The sequence below is a fragment of the Chlamydotis macqueenii genome, chromosome 3, assembly GCF_036417535.1.
Source record: "Chlamydotis macqueenii isolate bChlMac1 chromosome 3, bChlMac1.mat, whole genome shotgun sequence".
NCBI lineage: Eukaryota > Metazoa > Chordata > Aves > Otidiformes > Otididae > Chlamydotis > Chlamydotis macqueenii.
Genome location: NC_141558.1, coordinates 31,751,221 through 31,771,806, shown reverse-complemented (window position 1 = coordinate 31,771,806; position 20,586 = coordinate 31,751,221). Strand labels below are relative to the sequence as shown.

General features: G+C 39.9%; 1 protein-coding gene across 1 annotated transcript in view; it reads left to right on the top strand.

The window, feature by feature from the left end:
• LMBRD1 (LMBR1 domain containing 1) overlaps positions 1-20,586 on the top strand; it is a 75,531-nt gene that overhangs the window by 22,486 nt on the left and 32,459 nt on the right. Inside the window, exons 6-8 of the mRNA XM_086745513.1 lie at positions 1,463-1,551; positions 5,475-5,548; positions 20,216-20,341. Of these exons, the coding sequence (XP_086601639.1) occupies positions 1,463-1,551; positions 5,475-5,548; positions 20,216-20,341 (289 nt within the window). The remainder of the gene's footprint in view (positions 1-1,462; positions 1,552-5,474; positions 5,549-20,215; positions 20,342-20,586) is intronic.

Here is a 20,586-nt window from a genome sequence, read left to right as displayed (position 1 = left end):
AGGATGTGCACCTGTTGGAGAGGGCCCAAGAGCAGGGCCATGAAGATAAGAAGGCTGGAGCACCTCTCCTATGAGGACAGGCTGACAGGAGAAGAGGAGGCTCCAGGGAGACCTTACAGTGGTCTTCTGGTACCTAAAGTGGGCCTACAGGAAAGATGGAGAGAAACTCTTCAGTAGGGCCTGTTGTGATAGGATGAGGAGTAGTGGTTTCAAAATAGAGGGAGATTAGACATTAGACATTCAGATTAGACATTAGGAAGTAGTTTTTTGCAATGCAGGTGGTGGAACAGTGGTACAGGTTGCCCAGAGAGGTGGTGGATGCCCCATCCCTGGAAACGTTCAAGGCCAGGTTGGACAGAGCTCTGAGCAACCTGATCTAGTTGGAGATGGTCCTTTGTTCTTGCAGGGGGGTTGGACTAAATGACCTTTAAAGGTCCCTTCCAACCCAAACCGTTTTATGATTATATGTTCTGTACTTGAAGTTTGAGGCATGCTCCTGGAAGATGCGTATTTGTTACTCTTCTGTTTATTTGGACTTGAGGCAAGGATCTAATTATATACTAATTCTTGCAGAAGTTCAAAAGATACTTGTCAGCATTCTTCATGGATTTTGGTTTTGCTTCTTGCATGCTTAACCTAGAAAGTTTCCTTCCAGATCTGTCTTCCTTGTGACTTGTAGGCATTTGTTTATGTCTGGAAGCCATGGTTCCAGATTGGTGTGGAGGTACTGTTTTTCCAGCTGTTAGGAAACTAGCTGTTTTGTCTGTGGAGATGCTGAAGAGTTACTTTTATTATTGGACTTCAGATGAGGAGACTGACAGCAGGAAGCTTTCAGCTAGGGGACTGTTCTACCATTACATTCTTTTGAGCACTCTCTACTCATACTTAATTATTGGAAGATCAAAAATATTTAACTTCTCTGCAATTCAGTTCTCTGGTCCAGCTACAGAACAAGGAATGGAATGCAGCAGATGCATTGTTATTATAGTTGTAATAATGGAAGATAAACATGTCCCTCTAAACTTTAATTAGTGCTTGATGTGGAAATCATTAATTGTTTTGTTCTAGCTTCTGGAAGTGTAGATTTCTAAGAATACTCATGTGCAGAGGAACAAAAAGACTAAGCATCAGTTGAGACAAACTATGATATAAATTGGATTAATGTATCTTTTAATGATGCTTAAGTGTAGAGCCTTACCTCTCTTAGCACTGATTAATAGAAAAATCCCTTGTTCATTGACTTCAGACCTGACTCTGCATGCCCTTGCACAGGTACCCTGCTGATCTAAATACAGCATTTGAGGGGAATGTGAATAAAATTAAACATTACCTTCAAAATTTTTAAACCTAACATGATACAATTTTTTTTATCAGGAGTAAATGAGTTTCTATCTTCACTTGGAAGTAGAGTTCTCTTGATATTTGACTAATTAGGATGAGATGACTTTTTTCTTTGTTACAGTGCTTTTGTTCCTTTGGATATTCCCAACAAGAAGAATTCCACAGAGTGGGAGAAAGTGAAGCTCCTGTTTGAAGAATTTGGAAGTAGTCGTAAGTTTGAGATTTGTTCTGAGCTTTGCATAACTTGCTAGCAACTTATTTTGGCATACTCATCATTGAACAAGAAAATTAACTTTCTTGGTGACGGTTTTCTAACTTGATGCTGACTGCTCACCTACACTAAATCTTTGCAGTAAGATTGTTCTTTCTGTTCAGACAAAACAAATCAGAACTGTACTAAGAGACACTGGCAGTATCTGCTTTCAGTACAGTCTTCATTTGACAGCAAGGATTCCGATGTTGTGCCCTATGATTTTAATGGTGAGGAGGGGAAGGTACTTTATTCCATGATGTCTCCACCTAACACAGCTTTTAAATGTTACTTGGATAGACAACAGTCACTGAACTTCAGCATGGTGAGCGTGTATCTTGTATTGACAGTTTTTGAGCACTTTCCTAATTAAATGTGGTCCTGCTGTTCACTGTAAGAATAAGACTATTTTGTAAGTGGCTTTGTCTATATAGACAAGAAAATCCTATGAGTATTATGATTTTTTCCCCTTTGTTCTCCTAGTATTGACCTTTTATAAATTTCTTTTGTTTGCATTTGTTACACTTTTTTTTTTCTGGGGCTGTAAAGAACTATTGTGAAGGCCAAACTCCATGAAGTTGTGTGTAAACTTTAGCTTATGCAGCTCATGTATTTAGCCAGGGTATGTTTTCAGAGCAAAGGTGTGAAGAAAGTGTTTTATAGAGGAGCTAAGCCAGACTTGATGTCACTTTCTAATGTACCCAGAAAAATGGTAACTAGAAGTTATTTAACAAAAAATAATCCAAATGCATAACTACTAATATTTGTGCCCCATTCTTGCTATGTATCAGAGCATTGACTTCTGTCTGAATGGTTTAGAATGTAATGCTACAAGCCTTTGTCAGATTGTCCTGCATTATTCTAGGAGTTTTGTACTGACTGAAGGTTCCTTGCAATGACACTTGCCAGCTCTGTCAGCACTTAATATATCCTTTCAACGCCTTTGTATGTCCCATTTTCTTAAGTATTCTCTGACCTGATCTTCTTCCACCAAGAGTACATCTTGCTTCCAGCTTTTCCCCCGATCTCTCAGGCTTGGGTTTCCTCAAGTCTGATTTTGCTAGTAAAGGCTGAGGTGAAGAACACATTCTGTACCTCAGACTTTTCCATGTCCTGTGTCACCAGGGCCCCTGCCCCACTCAACAGCAGGCTCACATTTTGCCTTGTCTTCCTCTTGCCACTTATGTACTTGAAGTCCTTCTTGTTGCCCTTGACATCCTTGCAGAGTCTTTCACTGTAATATGTGCTGTGCTCTAAGTTGTACTTGCAAGCATAGGAAATAGGGAGGCCAAGTCCGTAGCTTTTTCATAATTTTTAACTGTCTTGTTGTTTGTGGTTCTCTTGCTTCACAAAGATTCTAACTGTCAACATAGAGGAAAATGATTCTTAAACAGTTTATACAGACAGTGACAGTGGTTGAGCTGACATGCAAGCTAATTTTTCTAGACTACCTGGATATGGCTGTCAAATATTCAGCTCTGCACATGTCCTTGCTCTGAAAGTATAGTATAGCTAATGTTTATTTCCAGGAAGGGTTAATTATTAATATGCTGGATTGGGATGTGGAAATCTGGTTTTGATTTCTAATTCTACCAGTCTTCTTTTGTGACTTTTAATTTCATAGGATAGTTCAGACTGAAGAGACCTCAGGTCATCTAGTCTCATCTCCTGCATGAAGGAAGCTGTAAGGTCAGACCAGGTTGCTCAGGGCTTCATCAACTAGCTCTTGAAAAACCCCTAAGGATGGAGATGTTCATCTAAAGATGAAAAATTCTTGTTTAATCCAGTGTGGGTATACACATGGTCACCTATTGTCTCACACTCAACTACTGTGCACCACTGAAGAGCCTGGGCTCCACCTCTGATACACAGGCAGGCTATATTGGGTCTTTCCAAAGCTGTTTCTGTGCCAGGCTGAAGAAGCCTGGCTTCCTCAACTTTTCTGCACAGTATGTGCTCCAACCTCTGACCAACTTAGCTCTCCTAACTTGCTCAAACTTACCAATCTTGCCTGGACTGAGGGCCTCAAAACTGGTTGCAGTATTGCCTATATGGTCCCTTCCCTTAATAGTAGCCTGTTGATACAGGCCAGGATGCTCCAGGATGCTGTTGGACTTCTGTGCTGCCAGGGCACACTGCTGGCTTATGTTTGCCTTACTGTCTGCCAAGATGCCCCAGGGTTTTTGTAGAGCTACTCTGCAGCCAGCAAGTCCCTGGTCACTATTATTGCAAAAGGTTCTTTTGTGTTCCAGTTGGTGGAGAAATGAGGAGAAAATGATTGCCTGTTGTCTTTACTTGTACCTGTTGTCCTGTTTCTATGTTAACTTATCCTTTTCCTTTGTCTTTCTGCAGTTAACGCAAGAAATGCAAATATCTTAGTTTTGGGTATTTGTTCTGCAGCCATTAAGCTTGTAGTGATATTATAAAAGGAACTCCAACTCATCCACTGAGGCAGAGACTAATAATATACTTCTCGTATACAATTATCAGTTTTTCAGCCAGTTAGTTTCTTAATGTTCCATTTAACATAGTTCAGACTTCTTAAATGGATATTAAATGTTGTTTTCAGATACATATACAGGAAGATCATCAAATATGGTGCTTAAATACACTGTGATACATTAGAAATAGGAGTCACTTATGTGTGGGGTTTTTCCCAAAATTTCAGAACACAGGTAAAACTTTTTTAAGTACTAAAGGGGGAATAGTGCTGGGTTGGTTTTTTTTGGTGGGTTTTTTTTTTTCACTTCTAACATAGCTGTAGTATTTAAGACTTAAGAACATTTTGCTCTTAGCTTTAGGCAAGTTGTTTGGTATTATCTAGCAAAAATAGCAAAGGAAAGATTTGAGCTGTGAAGTTGGATTAGGTTGTGTTATTCTACTAGTTTTTTGTATTTTTGGAAGGAGACCTGTAGATTCGGTCACAAGACAGATGCAGCTCCTCATAGAGGATAAGTAACAGGGTTTTTAAGTTTGTACTTGATGCTATTTGGGGAAAGAATGGAAATCAACTGATGAATGGGAACTAGCTAGTAATTGTATGTGAGCAGGAATAAAAGTTACTGTGCTCTAAATTCTTGAGTTAACTTAAGGGGAGGGAAGGACATGGGCAAGAACACTTCAGTAGCTCGGTTATTATTTCTATAATAGCTACTATAAGTTTCCATGCTACTACTTAAACAAAAAATCTTTCTATGTTGTGTCCTGCATGGTGAGATTAGTGACAGGGCTGTTGTGAAAAATTATGCAGGAGGGTTCAGAGTTTGATGCCTTTGTGAATGAGTTTCGTAATGCTTTTCTACTATCCCTTATTTCTAGAGTGATACTAAGGAGTTACTATAGCCTTATTCCTTTGACTCTTTTCCAGTTTGTACATCTGGATGTATGTGGTCTGAGTGCAGCTGAGGCCTACAGTCTGGCTTGCTTGGTTGTCTGAAGAATCCATGCTTGCCTAATTCTCTGGGTAGTACCTTATGAGAATCGGGTGATAACAAAGAAAACAAAGATGAAGTATCAGGAATGCATGTGTAAACTAAGGAAAACTACCACAGCACCATGTGGAGGCCAGAAATAAGTCATGAAGATGCATTAGACAGCTAAAGGGAGCAAGTTCATTAGTGGCTAGTCAACCATTTGACTGAATGCAACATCTCTGAACTTGTAGCAAAGGCAAGATGGCTGTCCTGCTTCTTGCGGTATTGGAGGAGGATCTACTGCTGACAAAAAGCTATGCTAGGTGACTTTTTTGGAGTTGTTATGGCTAGTAACTATGTATCAGGTTTTTTCCTTCAATCTAATTAACTTAAATATCTTCAGGAAGACATGTTGTTATACCTCTCCTGTAGGGATTTTCAACAGGCTTTTCTTTTTTTTGTTTTTGCAGATGGCTTGACTGCTCTCTCATTTTCCATTAGTTCCTTGACTGTGATTGGAATGTTGGCAGCTATCACTTATACAGTAAGTTGTTATGTAAATATTTCAGCTCTTAACTGCAAGTACCATGAATGTAATGACAGACTGTATCTGTACAGAGAATTGTTATCATGCTAAATAGTGTCAACAGTGTCCTCTAGCCCTGTTTTTTCATGGCTTGAAACGCTACTACTAAGTTCTTGGAATGAGAGGAATAACTATTTTACTGCAAGATTAAGAACCACTTTTTCAGTACTTGAACACAGATTAGGCTTAATTTCAATGTGTTTCTGCAGAGGGAAGTCATACTGTTCCCTGGGGCTTGTAACATGTTTACTGGCTCTGCCTGCTTTTAAGCCTCTGTCTCTCTTTGTCCAGCAGTGGAGACCTAAATGTTACTTTTCATATTCATTGAACTACGGCATAACCTAGACTTGGTCTGTTCAGTCTATAATACTGACTACAACCTTTACTACAACTCTTCTACATCTATGTCTTTATTTCTACAGTGTTTTACAATGAGAAGTCTAGCAGAATAATTTGATTTGTAAATAAATATGCAAAATACTTTATAACTGTATCTTCTTGTAAAAGGCGGTTCTTGACTCAGTAAATGAGAAACTTCTTTAACAGAGCATTGCTTCACAGTTCTGTATCTCTAGACTTTGAGTAAGGGTAAACATCTATGCATGCCAGATTCAGTTTCAGGTATGAGGAATCTGCAGCATGTTCTGTGTGTGCCTTAAATAAAAAATAGCTAAAAAGTTAAAAGCAAATAGATCAGAGAATGCCAGGTTGGAAGGGACCTCAAGGATCATCTGGCAATGCACAGGCATTGCAGTGTAGAGAACATTTCAGGAGTTTGAAACTCTGTAGAGGCTTGTCTCCTAAAATGTTAAGGAATATTCTTAGTCCTAGGCGTGCAATTAAACTATTGCAGTTCTTTCCGTAGCTTAGAAGGATACGGAAATGGTCATTCTGTGATTACAAATCATATGATTAAGGCTATGTTAGTTCAATTGCTTGACTTCAATGTGCAAAGGAAAGGAACCATATAACTTAATAGCTTTAGTCATCATTTGATGTTCATATGGTCGCTTGCTTTTCCAATCTTTCTCTTTCTTCAGTCACTGAACAATCAGCTTGTTTGTAATGCTACATGTGTTAACTTGTTATCAAGGTAGAATTTATCAATGATGGTAAAGCTTTAAAGCTTAAGACACCAGCTTTAAAACTTCTCAGAAGTCAATGCTGCTTGATCAAATTTAATCTTTAAGTTCGTGCCCTTGCTAAAATAAGTTTCTCTTCCATTGCAGCCTGGCTTTAACATAAAGTTGTTCCCACATAGCTTTGCTGGTGAAACCTAGGTGGCTCTGTAACAATAGTTCATGCGATTGTTCAGTTGGTGTAACTTACAGCAGGATTGAGGGCAATTCAGTGCAGGTTCTTAGATGTGAATGTTAAAACACTGACAGCTCTGTGGTAATCAGGCTCTGTGCAGTAGGTAGGAGAGCAGTTTGGTGGATCAGCTAGTAGGTATCTCAGGTGAGCTGAATTGCTTTCAGACCCACTGACTAAGTGCTTTAACTTGACCCAAATCATAAGTGCTACTACTTTAGGCGTTTTCTGACTGACATGATGTCATGGGAGTGTAATACAGGAAACAATGTATTCCAGAAGCCCACTTTTAATGGTATCAAAATGTAATAGTGAAATTGAACAGGAATGTTATATTGCAAACACTTTGGTGGACACAACTTAATTACAGGCTCAGGATGTTGGTTGGGATATGTTACTACATGATAAGTAACCAAATCTAAGCTGAGAATGATGACTCAAAATGAGCAACCACTGACCTAAAAGGTGAAGGACACTCAGCCCTAGGGAGTATCCTTGGATGATGTCCTGATCCAAGGGGACAGTGTCCAAGTACAGACCCACTGCTCTGAGGAAAACTGGCTCAAAGAGATCTCCTGGTGGACTCCACTTATGCCCTAAGTTGAATCTGATCTGTGGTTATATGGTCGTGTTGGTTCTCATTGGCTGGAGATGCCAGTAACCACTATGTGGGCTTGCTAGAACTTTCTAGAGTTTTCCAGGCACATGAGCCTTTAGGCTCTGAGGTGCACCTGCCCCATATGTGTCACTAAATCATTCAGGCTGTGTTGCTGACATATGGATCATGTGCTGGTCAAAAAAGATCCAGACCTTCACTTAGCCTGTAATATGTCAGCTTTTAAATTTTTTTCCCTTAATTATAGAAGGAAAGATTGATCTTTTGTTTAATTAGATTATTGCAAAGCCTATCAGTGGTTTTTAACTTCCATGATACTAACATTTAAGAACAAACTTATTAGCTGGAAGAATAGCCTCTGTTTTTTTCCAAACAGCTAACCAGGTATGGTTTCTATAACTGAGAACCGGATCTGGTTGCACCGCGTTTAAATCTCCCGCTGGTACCCCCTGGCTCCGCCCACGTCTCGTCAGCCGCTCTCGCATGAGTTGCGGGCTCCTGGCGCCTCGCTCCGCTCCCCCCTGAGCTTCCCTGCCTCGGGAATCCCCTGGCTGCGCTGCGCTGTGCCGCACCGCTGCGAATCGTGCCGACTCTGAAGCTGTTGCCTTGGCGACTGAGCAAATCTGGCCAGGGATATAAAATGTAACAGGAAGAGCTTTTATAGGTACATAGGGGACAAAAGAAAGTCCAGGGAAAATGTAGGCCCCCCCCAGAAGGGAACTGGTGTCCTGGTTACCCAGGACATAGAGAAGGCTGAGGTTCTCAATGACTTTTTTGCCTCAGTCTTCACCGACAAGAGTTCCTGTCCCACCGCCCAAGCTGTAGAAGGTGCAAGCAGGGACTGCGAGAATGAAGAACTGCCCATTGTACTCGAAGAGCAGGTTTGGGATCATCTGAGGAACCTGAAGGTGCACAAGTCCATGGGTCCTGATGAGATCCATCCGCGGGTCCTGAGGGAACTGGCGGATGAAGTTGCCAAGCCACTGGCCATTGTATTTGAGAAGTCGTGGCGGTCTGGTGAGGTCCCCGATGACTGGAAGAGAGGGAACATAACCCCAGTTTTTCAAAAGGGGAATAAGGAAGACCCAGGTAACTACAGGCCGGTCAGCCTCACCTCTGTGCCTGGCAAGGTCATGGAGCAGATTCTCCTGGAAACCATGCTAAGGCACATGGAGAGCAAGGAGGTGGTTGGTGACAGCCAACATGGCTTCACCAAGGGCAGATCATGCCTGACCAATTTGGTGGCCTTCTATGACAGGGTGATGGCATCGGTGGACAAGGGACGAGCAACTGACATCATCTACCTGGACTTGTGCAAAGCTTTTGACACTGTCCTGCATGACATCCTTCTCTCTAAACTAGAGAGACATGGGTTTGATGGACGGACCACTCGGTGGATAAGGAGTTGGCTGGATGGCCGCACTCAGAGTGGTGGTCAACGGCTCAATGTCCATGTGGAGACCGGTCACGAGTGGCGTCCCTCAGGGGTCCGTGCTGGGCCCGGCCCTGTTCAACATCTTTGTCGGCGACATGGACAGTGGGGTAGAGTGCACCCTCAGCAAGTTCACCGACGACACCAAGCTGTGTGGTGCCGTCGACACGCTGGAAGGGAGGGATGCCATCCAGAGGGACCTTGACAGGCTGGAGAGGTGGGCCCGTGCCAACCTCATGAAGTTCAACCAGGCCAAGTGCAAGGTCCTGCACCTGGGTCATGGCAATCCCAGGCACAAATACAGGCTGGGCGGGGAATGGATTGAGAGCAGCCCTGAGGAGAAGGACTTGGGAGTGCTGGTGGATGAGAAGCTTAACATGAGCAGGCAATGCGCCCTTGCGGCCCAGAAGGCCAACCGCATCCTGGGCTGCATCAAGAGAAGCGTGGCCAGCAGGTCGAGGGAGGTGATTCTCACCCTCTACTCTGCCCTGGTGAGACCCCACCTGGAGTACTGCATCCAGTTCTGGAGCCCCCAGCACAAGAAGGACATGGACCAGTTGGAGAAGGTCCAGAGGAGAGCCACGAAGATGATCAGAGGGCTGGAGCACCTCTCTTATGAGGACAGGCTGAGAGAGTTGGGGCTGTTCAGCCTGGAGAAGAGGAGGCTCCGGGGAGACCTGAGAGCAGTCTTCCAGTACCTCAAGGGGGCCTACAAGAAAGTAGGGGATAGGCTGTTTAGTAGGGCCTGTTGCGATAGGACGAGAGGTAATGGTTTTAAAATAGAGGGGGGTAGATTTAGATTAGAAATTAGGAAGAAGTTTTTTACGATGCGGGTTATAGAACACTGGAACAGGTTGCCCAGAAAGGTGGTGGAGGCCCCATCCCTGGAAACGTTCAAGGCCAGGCTGGATGAGGCTCTGAGCAACCTGATCTATTGGGGGATGTCCCTGCTCCTTGCAGGGGGGTTGGACTAGATGACCTTTGAAGGTCCCTTCCAACCCTAACCATTCTATGATTCTATAACTGTTAGTAAACATCTATAAGCATCTAAAATGCAGGCTTGTTTTACTTTGCACAAATTTATTGTTGACTGATATGTAAACAATATTTTAAAAGTAACACTTACAGGATTTTTTAATTTATTGCTAATATTTCCTACTTCTGATGTTATTTTACTGTTAATTTCAAGCACAGGTTGGTTGTAGGCACCATTCAGCTGAGTATTACATTATACTTCTGTTGTCAAAACTAGCTGAACCTGGAAATATTGCTTCCATTTAAAGTTCAGTAACTTCAGTGTGCTGTTTTGTCTGTGTAGTTTCTGAGATGAAGACAATACCTCTGTCCTCAATGCTGTTGCGTTAGTCTTAGTGTGTTTATGACTTGTAGAAATACTGGATGGTAAATGAGGTGAAACATCAAGCATGAGAACTAAAATAGTCTTCTCTAAATACCTTAATTACTAAGATTTTTAGGCTCATGTGTTGCTTTGAAAACTTCGACTGAGCTGTCTGTGGAAATGCCTGGAGCCTGGAATTACTATTTGCTTTGTAATTAATTGCTGTATTTGATCCTTCTGAAACTATCCCTTCTGGTTTACAGCATGTGTTAAGGCAGGATGGGAGAAATGGAAGTGCTATTGCACAGAAGCTTTAGGGATGAGCACACACACGAGGTGGTGGTTGGCTACCTCTGATATGAAAGGGTTTTTTGTCATTGTTTGCAGGCAGTCATGGAATCCTATGCTGAAACAGTGAGCTGGCTTTGATACATGGGTGAACTGAGGTACAAATGTGTCACAGACAGTGAAAACTGCTTCTAGGTCTATGTACTCAATGTTGGAGTAGGAATAGATTTTTTTTTTTCTGCTGTGGTGCTTTCATAGTACTTTGCCCACTGCTAGTGCTGGTCAGACTTCCATGTGTAAGCACTTTCCACCTGTTAGCAGTGTGACAGCATGAGGAGTGCTGCTCTTGTGGTCTGAAGAATGAATTGCGAGTGTGATGTCAACAGCATGTGGATGCTGTGTGCCTGCATTCCACTTTACTTTAAGGGTTATCTTTTGCCAGTGGTAAAATGTAATGCAGAAGCTACTTCAGTACTGTGAAAAGTTCCTGGGCTGACATACTTCCCTAAGCCTCTGGGAGAGGTTGGCTCAGAGTACAGCCCCTCAGTCTTTACTGGTTTAGATTACTGTACTTTCTCCACTTGGGAGGAGGAGAAGCATGATTCTGGAAGGAGTAACTGTTATTTCTCTTGGTAGCTTCCCACTTCTTTGCACTGTGAGGTTTTTTTCTGTGTTAGTCTTGTATTAAAAAAACCCCTCACTTCTAGATAAGAAGGCATTAGTGCACAGGCAAGTCTGAGGCATTGTTTGTAATGCTTACCTCCCACTTCAGACACCTGACAAGTAAGTAGTTAGGCTCCTGTATTTTCCAGTGAACCTCCTGCATGCTGAAGAAATTGTCCCAGTTTCTAAAGGTGAGAAGCTTTTGTGCTTAGTCATCAAACCACTGTTCTGATAATTAGTGGTAGACCTTTTTTAAAAGCGGGAAAAGAAAGTACTTTTATGTTAGGGTGAACACAAGAACAAAGATACCTGCTGAAAAATCTTCCACAAATGCTTAGGAGATGGGAAAAAGGGTAGAGAGAATAGATAGCGACACAGTGTGTGGTATTGGAGTTCCATTGTCTCTGAACAGAGGTCATCTCAGGTCTTTGTTTTATACTAGTTAAGAGTTGAGTATTTGTAGTACAGGTGCAACAGAATTTTCTTCTGTATTCACCTGACTTCTGAATATCCTCAGTCTGTTCCCTTGCCAGTATTGCAATTGTATTGTTAAAGGGAAGCTAAGATCAGGTATATCTGGTCTTCCAAATACTCATGTTCACCTTGTTGCTCTAAAGGAACATCTAATAGAAATTGTATTGTAGTAAGTGATATGTTAGCAAATACTTTCTTACCTAATTAAGAATGGTTTTACATTGAGTGCCTGTTACTTCAAACCAAAATACTGAAAGTGAATGGGAATGCTGTGCCTGCACTGACAGGTGTTGACTGATTTAACTTAATGTTATTTGTGATAGAGTACTGTGGAACAGATGAATCAAGTGATTCTGTTTAAGTTGCTTGGAGTACAGTTTATCCATTCTACAATTAGTGAAATGTATATTAACAATACTGCTTTGTGTGGCCTTCAGTATGAAGAATTAGATTATAGCTCTTATGAAATTGCACTTCTGCATTGTGGTAATAGAGAATACTGTGAGAAGTTGGGGAAAACAGACTTTGGCACTGGCAGCAGGCAGCCTTGAATTTGAGTAGATACTCAGATCAAAAGCTCACTTTTGCATAGGTGTGCTCCTAGGCTTTCTCCATGAAAGTATATTCTTCTGCTTTCATAGGAGGAAGGATGCAGGTGAATAGTATTCTTGAGCTTGTAAATGGCTGCACTTTAAATTATGGAATTAAGAAATTTACTCCAATGACTAATCTAGTTAAAATCTCCTTTTTTAAGGACTACCATCAGTGTTCATGTTCTAGGCCTTTAAAGGCCTAGGTTGATCTGATGTATTACTCTGAAGTACGTGGTGAGCTATTCATGCAACAAAGAACAGGCTTCTTAACAGATGACACAATATTATAACATTTGGTATGGTTTTGGAGGGAGAGGGGTGAATTGAAACATTGTGCTGGACCAGAGTTGCTGACAACTGAGGACTTGAGTTACTGAGTATGATGGAAAAGTAGGTAACACTACAGTTCAATGTGGTTGTCCTTGTATTAGCTTGCTGGTTTTCTTTTTTCTGTACTTCAAACACAAAAATCAGTTCACTAATTTTGACCTAGTGATACGTACAGAGAAGACATTTCCTCATAGTCTGAAGAAAAAAGCAGAATAAGCAGGATTTAGCTGTTGGCTTGTGAGCTTCTCCCCAGCTTTTGAATGGCATAGCATGAAATACACTGGTAAAGCTGAGATGCTAAAGAAATAGAACTTAATTGGTATGAAAAATTCCTGAGTTCCTCACTTTCTATAAAGTACTAGTTACGAATTTCAAGAGAGATTGGTATACATATTAAACTTGAGAGCCTCTTGTCTGTGAGTGTCTAGGAGGGTACTAACATAGAAATTACTAACTTAAGCCAGCAAGGTAGAGGTTAACGATGCCAGCAAAATGAGGGAGAAAGATGGATGCCAGGAAGGCAGATACTCACACTGGCCAGCCCCCACTTATATACTGAGCATGATGTTTATGGTATGAAATACTCTCTTTGGCCAGTTTGGGTCAATTATTCTGTCTGTCTTTCACCCAGCTTCCCACATCTGCACATTAGCAAGACTTGGAAAGCAGGACGGTGGCCTTGGTCTCCATTAGCAACAACTCATATCATCAGTGTGTTTATCAACATTCTTCACACACGAAATCCAAAACACACCAGCTACTGAGAAGAAAACTAACTCCATCCCTGCCAAAATCAGGACATGGCATTATGTAGTGCATAATACTGAAGTACAGCACTTAATATTTGCAGTTGTTCTGTAAGAAATGTAAACAAGTGATCCTTGGGGGAGCTCTGCAAATCAGTGACTTGGAATTATACTGACAACTTTCTATGTCTATATACATGTAATATAAAAAGAAAATGATAAATTAGGACTGCAGTGCTTTGTTTGAAACAGTTTCACAGATGATGTAGTTCACATCTATTCTTTCATTAATGTGTTTTGCAATGAAATTGTTTTCACATTGCCTTAGGTGTTAATACAATAGTTGTTGTCAGCTCCAGATTGCTATTTGAATTCAAGGCAAAATAATGTATTAATCACACAATGATAGGCAGATGAATTTTTGAGTGATCTTGTGCGTCTCATTTAGCATGTCCTTGAAGGGTGATTATAATTGACTCTGTAATTTTTCCAAAACATTTAATAAGCATTATTTAATTTCCTAAATTGCGAAATGATCCTTTTTCCTTCATCCTCAAAAAGCTGTTAAAGCTCAGTTTGTGTACTGACAAATTTAATGACCTTTTCACACCTAATTTTTGTCCAGAGTATGACTGGCTTCTTACAGTTGACTTATTTTTATTAACAGCTATAAAGCTTAAAATCTTCTATAATCTGTCTAACTTGAAACAGCACTTGTTTACTACTGATTTTTCTTTTAAGTAGACATCAAACAGTTATTGAGAAATCCAGGAATTAGTAGCATTTATCGTCATTACCTCTTAATCACTTCAATGTCAATCCTTAAATATAAAAGAAATGTAGTTATTTGATTATGTTCACTTTTCCATGAAATGGTAAATAACCAAAGTAGCAACCAATTTGAGTGTTCTTTGTTTTAACAGCCTGATTCCTACTGCACTCTTGAACTGTAGGTATTAAACTGCTGGATCAATGATAGTCTTGTACTTTAAAATTCTAGAGTTGCAATTTGAAAGGAGGTTAATGATTTGGTTGTTAGTATTCTTCTAAGCTTGATGGAGCAATGCAGAAGGCAGCAACAAGACAAAATAGTTGTGTTCAGTGTTACAACTGAGTTGGAGTTAACTTTTTAATATCAGTGATATGATAGTTCTCTTGTTTCGTGTGACTTCACTAGAGGGCAGTGCTATGCAATAAATGTTTGTTAGTATTAATTTCTACACTTTTTGAACAAGCTTATATATACAGCTTTTAAAACATCTCAGTGATAGTACTTAAAAGCCACATCTGCTTGATATATGGACCTCTAAAAATAAATGGAATGGGGACTCTCTGTTCTGCTACACAAGTACTTTTTGATAATTTCTTGAAATCACAAGTTTTAATTCTTAAATATCTTTAATTAGAAAAAAAAAAAATCTGTAAACTACCTTGAATTACAGGGCTGGTGATCTACCAAACTGGTCAGAGAGAACTTAACTATTCTGTTTTATCTCTAACAAGGAGAGATTATTGTGTTTGGGCCGCAAGTTAATTGTTAGATAATCCTTTATTAGCTGAATATCGCAGATGTAGAAAACGAAACATAATCAACTTCTAGTTAAACTATGATGGATGATGGTTTCAGGCTTTTTGCTGTAGGTGTTAAAAGTTAGCTTTAACTTGTTTAACTCTTCTCTAAAGGCATTTGCTATATTAATTTCAATGTAGGTTTTTTCCTGTGCTCCTCATGACTGATCTGTGTGTTTATGGCTAATCTGGTTGTTTATACATTCCACCTTAATACATTCTTTTTAGTGGAACTAAAAAGTGGTTATGGTTTGCAGTGGGAAAACCCTTCTGGATTTGTTTAATACTCAAGGGTTTATCTGTGACGTAGTTGCTTGCTTCAACTTCTGTAAAACATAATGAGTTCAACAAGTCTAAAGTGTTGCAAGATGCTGAGTCTGCAAGAGACTCAAGGATCAGAACAGCAACTCCCCCTTCTAAATCTTAACTGTGCAGTGACAGGAGAATAGCTGGGTGGGCTGCAGACAGGATGGGAATGAAAGGAATATAGGAGAATTCAAGATTAAGCAAACTGGAAGCAATGCTCATGTGATCTCTACTGAGGTATTTTTAGTGCTCGTCTGGAGCACAGAGTATATTTGGGTTCAATGGCATACTGGGACAAAATAGTATGCTTCTCAGTGTTCTTCAGTGTCTACTGATACTGCATAAACTGTACTGAGCTAATTCTTGCTTTTATGTGAGTTACAGGCTCCTGCTTTATTGATGACAGATTTCTTTGCAAATTCCTTTCTCAGGCCTAGCTACCACTTCTGTGAGTAACAAATAAGAAGTCTTAAGAGCTTTGTTTAGACTGTTTTTATAGGATAGATTAGCTGGGTTTTCTGTTTCTTTGCTTGAGTTCTTTTTGCTTTTTTTTTTTCTACCTTTAGAGTAGAAGGCCACCTACTTCAAGAAATCTATGAAGTATAAATATGAACTTCATTCATCCAGAGATATTATCTGTATTGCCTGTGGGCAGACACTCAAAGGGAGACATCTGATCACAGATGATGCCTCTAACTTGTGCTTACTAGGTAGTGAGCTCTCAGGGTTTGGGTTTCCAGCCCTTAAGCTAACTGATAGTGTCATCTCTTAAATGGATCACTTCTAGGGGTTAAAGAGAAGGGAAACATCTCTAAAAAAAAAAGTTGTTTTAAGTATAAACTTAAATTTATTTTTTTCCTGCTGTAAAATGGGGTTTCAGTGAACCTGATCAGGCATTCAGTAACAGCAGACACAACAGCCTGAGACTTTGAAGACCGAACCCTGCAGCATATATTATCAGATTGCAGCCTGAACAGCTAGTGTTTAGTACTGGGTTCAGTTGATTTTTTGAAGAACCTGTGTGGAAAAAAAACACGTATGCTGTAGTTGCCTGTTATATTTGGATGACTGTTTTTACTCTTCAGGGTAGTGCTTCTTATCCGATGTAACACTTCTAAGCAAAGTTTGTCTGAAAATGGGTTCTGGAAACTGTTGTTTCAGTGGTATAAATATGTCAAGACTTAATTTTGTGTTTTATCAAAATTCATGTATATAAAATAACTTGTCTTAAATACTTTGAAGGCTTTTCTGATTTTTTTTTCCTTCATATTCTGGTCTTTGAACCAAGTTGGTTTCAGGATTAAGCCCTGTCTCGGCTTTAGTGTATTGCTTTGGTTTTGCTGTGCTATCTTTGATAGATCCCTTGCTTGTTGAGTTGCAGATGCCCAAAATAATAGCCCATGAACAACTTAATCCCCTGGGTTAGTGCAAGTGTTAAAATTTTGTATAGGGCAGATTTGAACTTGTAAATCTGCCTGAAGGGAAATGCAGCCCTGAAACTTGGCTAATACAGCTTCTGTTCAGACTTGTGACACATCACATGAGACGACTCATCTTTCTGTCCTTTATTTTGTATATTCATGCCATGAAGGACCAATGTGGCTTTTTCCCACAGTGATGATGGGAGGCTTACTTGTGTAATCATCTCACTATTAGAAGTTGTTGTATTTAAGGAAGGAATAAGTTCCTTCTGCCTTTATCACTTGGGCGAGTTTGACGTGCAAGCATGTAATTTGTATCTGCAAAATGATGCATCACTTTAAGTTCCAGTTTGCTGTGTAGAAACTTAGATTTAGAAGATTCAGAACTCTGAATTTTATTCCTTAACTGTTTCTGTTGAGTAAACTCTTAAGATCTGTTGGTTGATGGTAGCTGTTTGAAGAAAAGGTGGAGGCCTGTGCTTAATGGTGAAATCTAATTGTTTCTAATGTTAGATTTTTAAAACTGTGTAGGCCTATTGTCACAACAGTCTTGTTATATTTTTCTACATATTGAGTGTTTTTGGCTCTAGCTGGAAATGTTTGAGTTCCACAGAGGGATCTTGGTTACACTGCAGCCTACATACTAGTTATGAAATTGAATGGTGTTTATATTCTCACCGAAACTCTGGAGTTATGCTACTAGGAGCCAGACTTGAGTGAGCTCTTCAGGGTCAATATGGGCCTCATACTATTAAGTCTTCATAAATTATCTGGATGATGGAGTTTATAATTCTCAAACTTGATGACTATATACTACTGAACTAGGAAAAGTAGATTCAACAGAATGAAGAGCCACTGTAGAGACATTGACAGGTGGGAAGATTTCAAGAAGAATGCCGTCAGGTTTAGCAGATATTAAGGCCTTCTCATGGAACAGATTAATTCCAAGCAACAGTTCATGCTGAGGTCTAACTGGCTGAGGGGCGACTGCCGAAAAGAACCTGGGAGTCCTAGTGAACAGTAAGCTGAGCATGAGCCAGCCATGTGCTCTGCAGCAGAAAGGCAGACAGTGTCCTGGGCTTGTGTCAGCAAGAGCATAGCCAATAGATGAAGGGATGTGATTATTCCACTGTGCTTGGCACTTCCAAACCACACCTGTGCCTAGTTTGGTCCTCCAGTTTGAGGAACTGGAAAACTGTAGAGGCTCCAGTGAAGGCTTGTGAAAGTGATTAGGGAGTTAGAGAATACAACCCATAATGAAATGTTGGAGTTCATTCTTCAGCCTAGAGAAGGGGAGGATTGGAGGAGACTACTTTTTAGCTGCTGTAGATAGCAAAGCAACTGAATGCTCTCGAAGGAGATACTGTAAAGGGAGAACTGAGAGACTTATAGACAGAATTGTAAGTCTGGCCTAAGTTAGATTCTTTTCCTTTTGTGAAATACTTAACCTTGTAGGTAGGCCTTTCTGTTGTTGTATACCTGTGTTCAAACTAAAACTTCTAGAATGTGTTGGAAAGCATGATGTTTCGTTGCCATCACTATAGGGATGTCTCTCTTGTATAGCTTTTATAGCAAAAAGCTTTAAGTTAAGGACTGAAATTGTCACTTACCTTTTGTAGCCAAAGAAGTTTAACTTTACTTGGAACAGCCTGTAAACAGTGCTACAAATACTTTTTAGCTGTATTTTGGGTAACAAATGAGGCTGCCTTAGCTGTGAAATCCTGAAATGCCGAGCAGATCGCTAATAGCCTTCCTTATTCTATAGGAGTCGATGGTAAAACCAATTCTAATACTTTATAGCTACACAAAAGAAGTTATGTAGTGCAAGTTGTCAAAGATCTAGCTGAATGTGTTCTTTGCCAATATATACTTCAAGAACTATTTGAAGGAAAATACTTTTCTCCTACCCTTACTTAAATGTTTTAAAGTGATTTAATAGGTACTACTCTTTCCTTGGATTTGAAGCCTGTTGATAGACACATGGTGTCTGCCTGTTGAACTTAACTGACACTATTCCAGCAACTTACTTGTAGTTGTCACTCTGAACATAAGAAACCTAATTCCACAGTAAGTGAACAAGGCTGTCAGACTACTAAACTTCTATTTCATGCTTTCGTAGCCTAATACGTCAAGGAATATTTCATTAAATCATGGAATGTTGTTGCTTGCAGAGTGAAACTGAAGTTTGTGGGCTCAGTGTCAGACATTATAACTGAAATGGTTATAAATTAAAATAATGTGATTTTGAGCTACCATAGTAGTAAATAATACCACTTTGGTGAAGGGGCTTAGAAATGGAAGTTGGTGGCAGAGTATATGGCATGTTGAAAAATGTACTGAAAAAATGGATAATGTGTTGCTTTGAGTAGGATAAATGAGACTTAGTATGTCTAAGTAGGTTCTTAAGCAGGTCAAATCAAGCTTTGTGTACAGAAAGCTCATGTAATCTGACAGCATGTGTGATGACACTTAAAACACACTAGCATTTCTGTTAAATCTGTTCTCAGTATAAAATGTGAAACTGTGCTTGAAGCAGGAACTGGTATTCCTGTGAAAAATCTAGAAAACTGCTCATTTCTGAAGCTACTGAATGTTCAGGTACCAAGCATTCCAGTAAAACTGCATGTTTTAATTGTGATTAAGAGAAGAAAAACCTTCTTGAGCTCTGCAACAAGAACAACCCATCACCAACAGCCTCCCACCCACAGTAAAACAAATAAAAAGCCTGACTGTTTCTAAACTGCATAGAGAAACTTCTGACCCTGGCTTGGACCTGTAAGATGCATAGGGTAGCAGGGAGGAAATAGTGTTATTTTCTTGTTTACCTTGCCTCAAATGTTTGTTCGTTTGTTAGTGGAAAGCTTATAGACTTTGCATTGGAAAAATCTAGGCATAGTGTTAATGTAGAACACTTTGGATGGTATAGGATTTATAATGAGAAGTAAATGGAACAAAACTTCTGGATATAGATATTCTTGTTAACTGAGTTTAGGTGTTCACCTAGGCTTCGGTGTCTTTTTACTGCAATTCTTTTTTTAGGAAATCAGGTGCTTTAAACATGATTTCATTTTAAAAGTAAGTTGAAGACTGCTGGCTACAAAGAAATGGTGTATAGTTTGCCTCAAACTATTTAGGCTCAATATTGAGAAATTCCTGTACTACACAATGTTTTGATTATGATATAAAGTGTGAAAGTTAAGGTTTTGAGAAGCTAAATGATTTGACAAAAAAAACCAAGAACTACCTTGATAAATCTTCAGTAGACTATGCTTGTATGAAGTCTTAACACATGCTGCTGTCTCAGTGATCGTGAGATGCTTAAGTATTGTTGGAACAGTGTGGGATGCTGGAATCTGCATAGCTTGTTTGTTACACTTTGCTTAAAAAAGGAAAAGAATTGATGGCTATAGTAAGAGTCTGTAGAAGGGGGGTGGGAAAAAAACCCAGTGATTCCTTATAGCTACAAAATAAAGCAGCCTTATCAGGTGAAACTGTGTGGCAGAAAAGTTCAGTATGCATGTTTCCTTTTTATTTTAGGCTTATGGTATGTCAGCTTTGCCTCTAAACTTGATTAAGGGAACTACCAGTGCGGCTTATGAACGTTTAGAGAACACTGAAGATATTGAAGAAGTGGAGCAACATTTATTAAGAATTAAATCGAAGGTATGGTCTTCACTGTTCTCATTTTTTGTAATGAATCTTATTCTTGCTTAGCAGTTTGTGATCATACTGTAGAGTTTTTCTTCCAGAAAGAACAGCAAGTCAGAAGTGTTGAGTTATTTGCAAACAAATGCGGCTGCTTGTGTAAAAGCGATTAGGTCATCTTCACTAGTCTTGTATTAGTTATTTCTGTCTAGCTAGAATGGTTCTGATGAGCTAAACTCAAACTTCTCCAGTCCTGGTTGGAT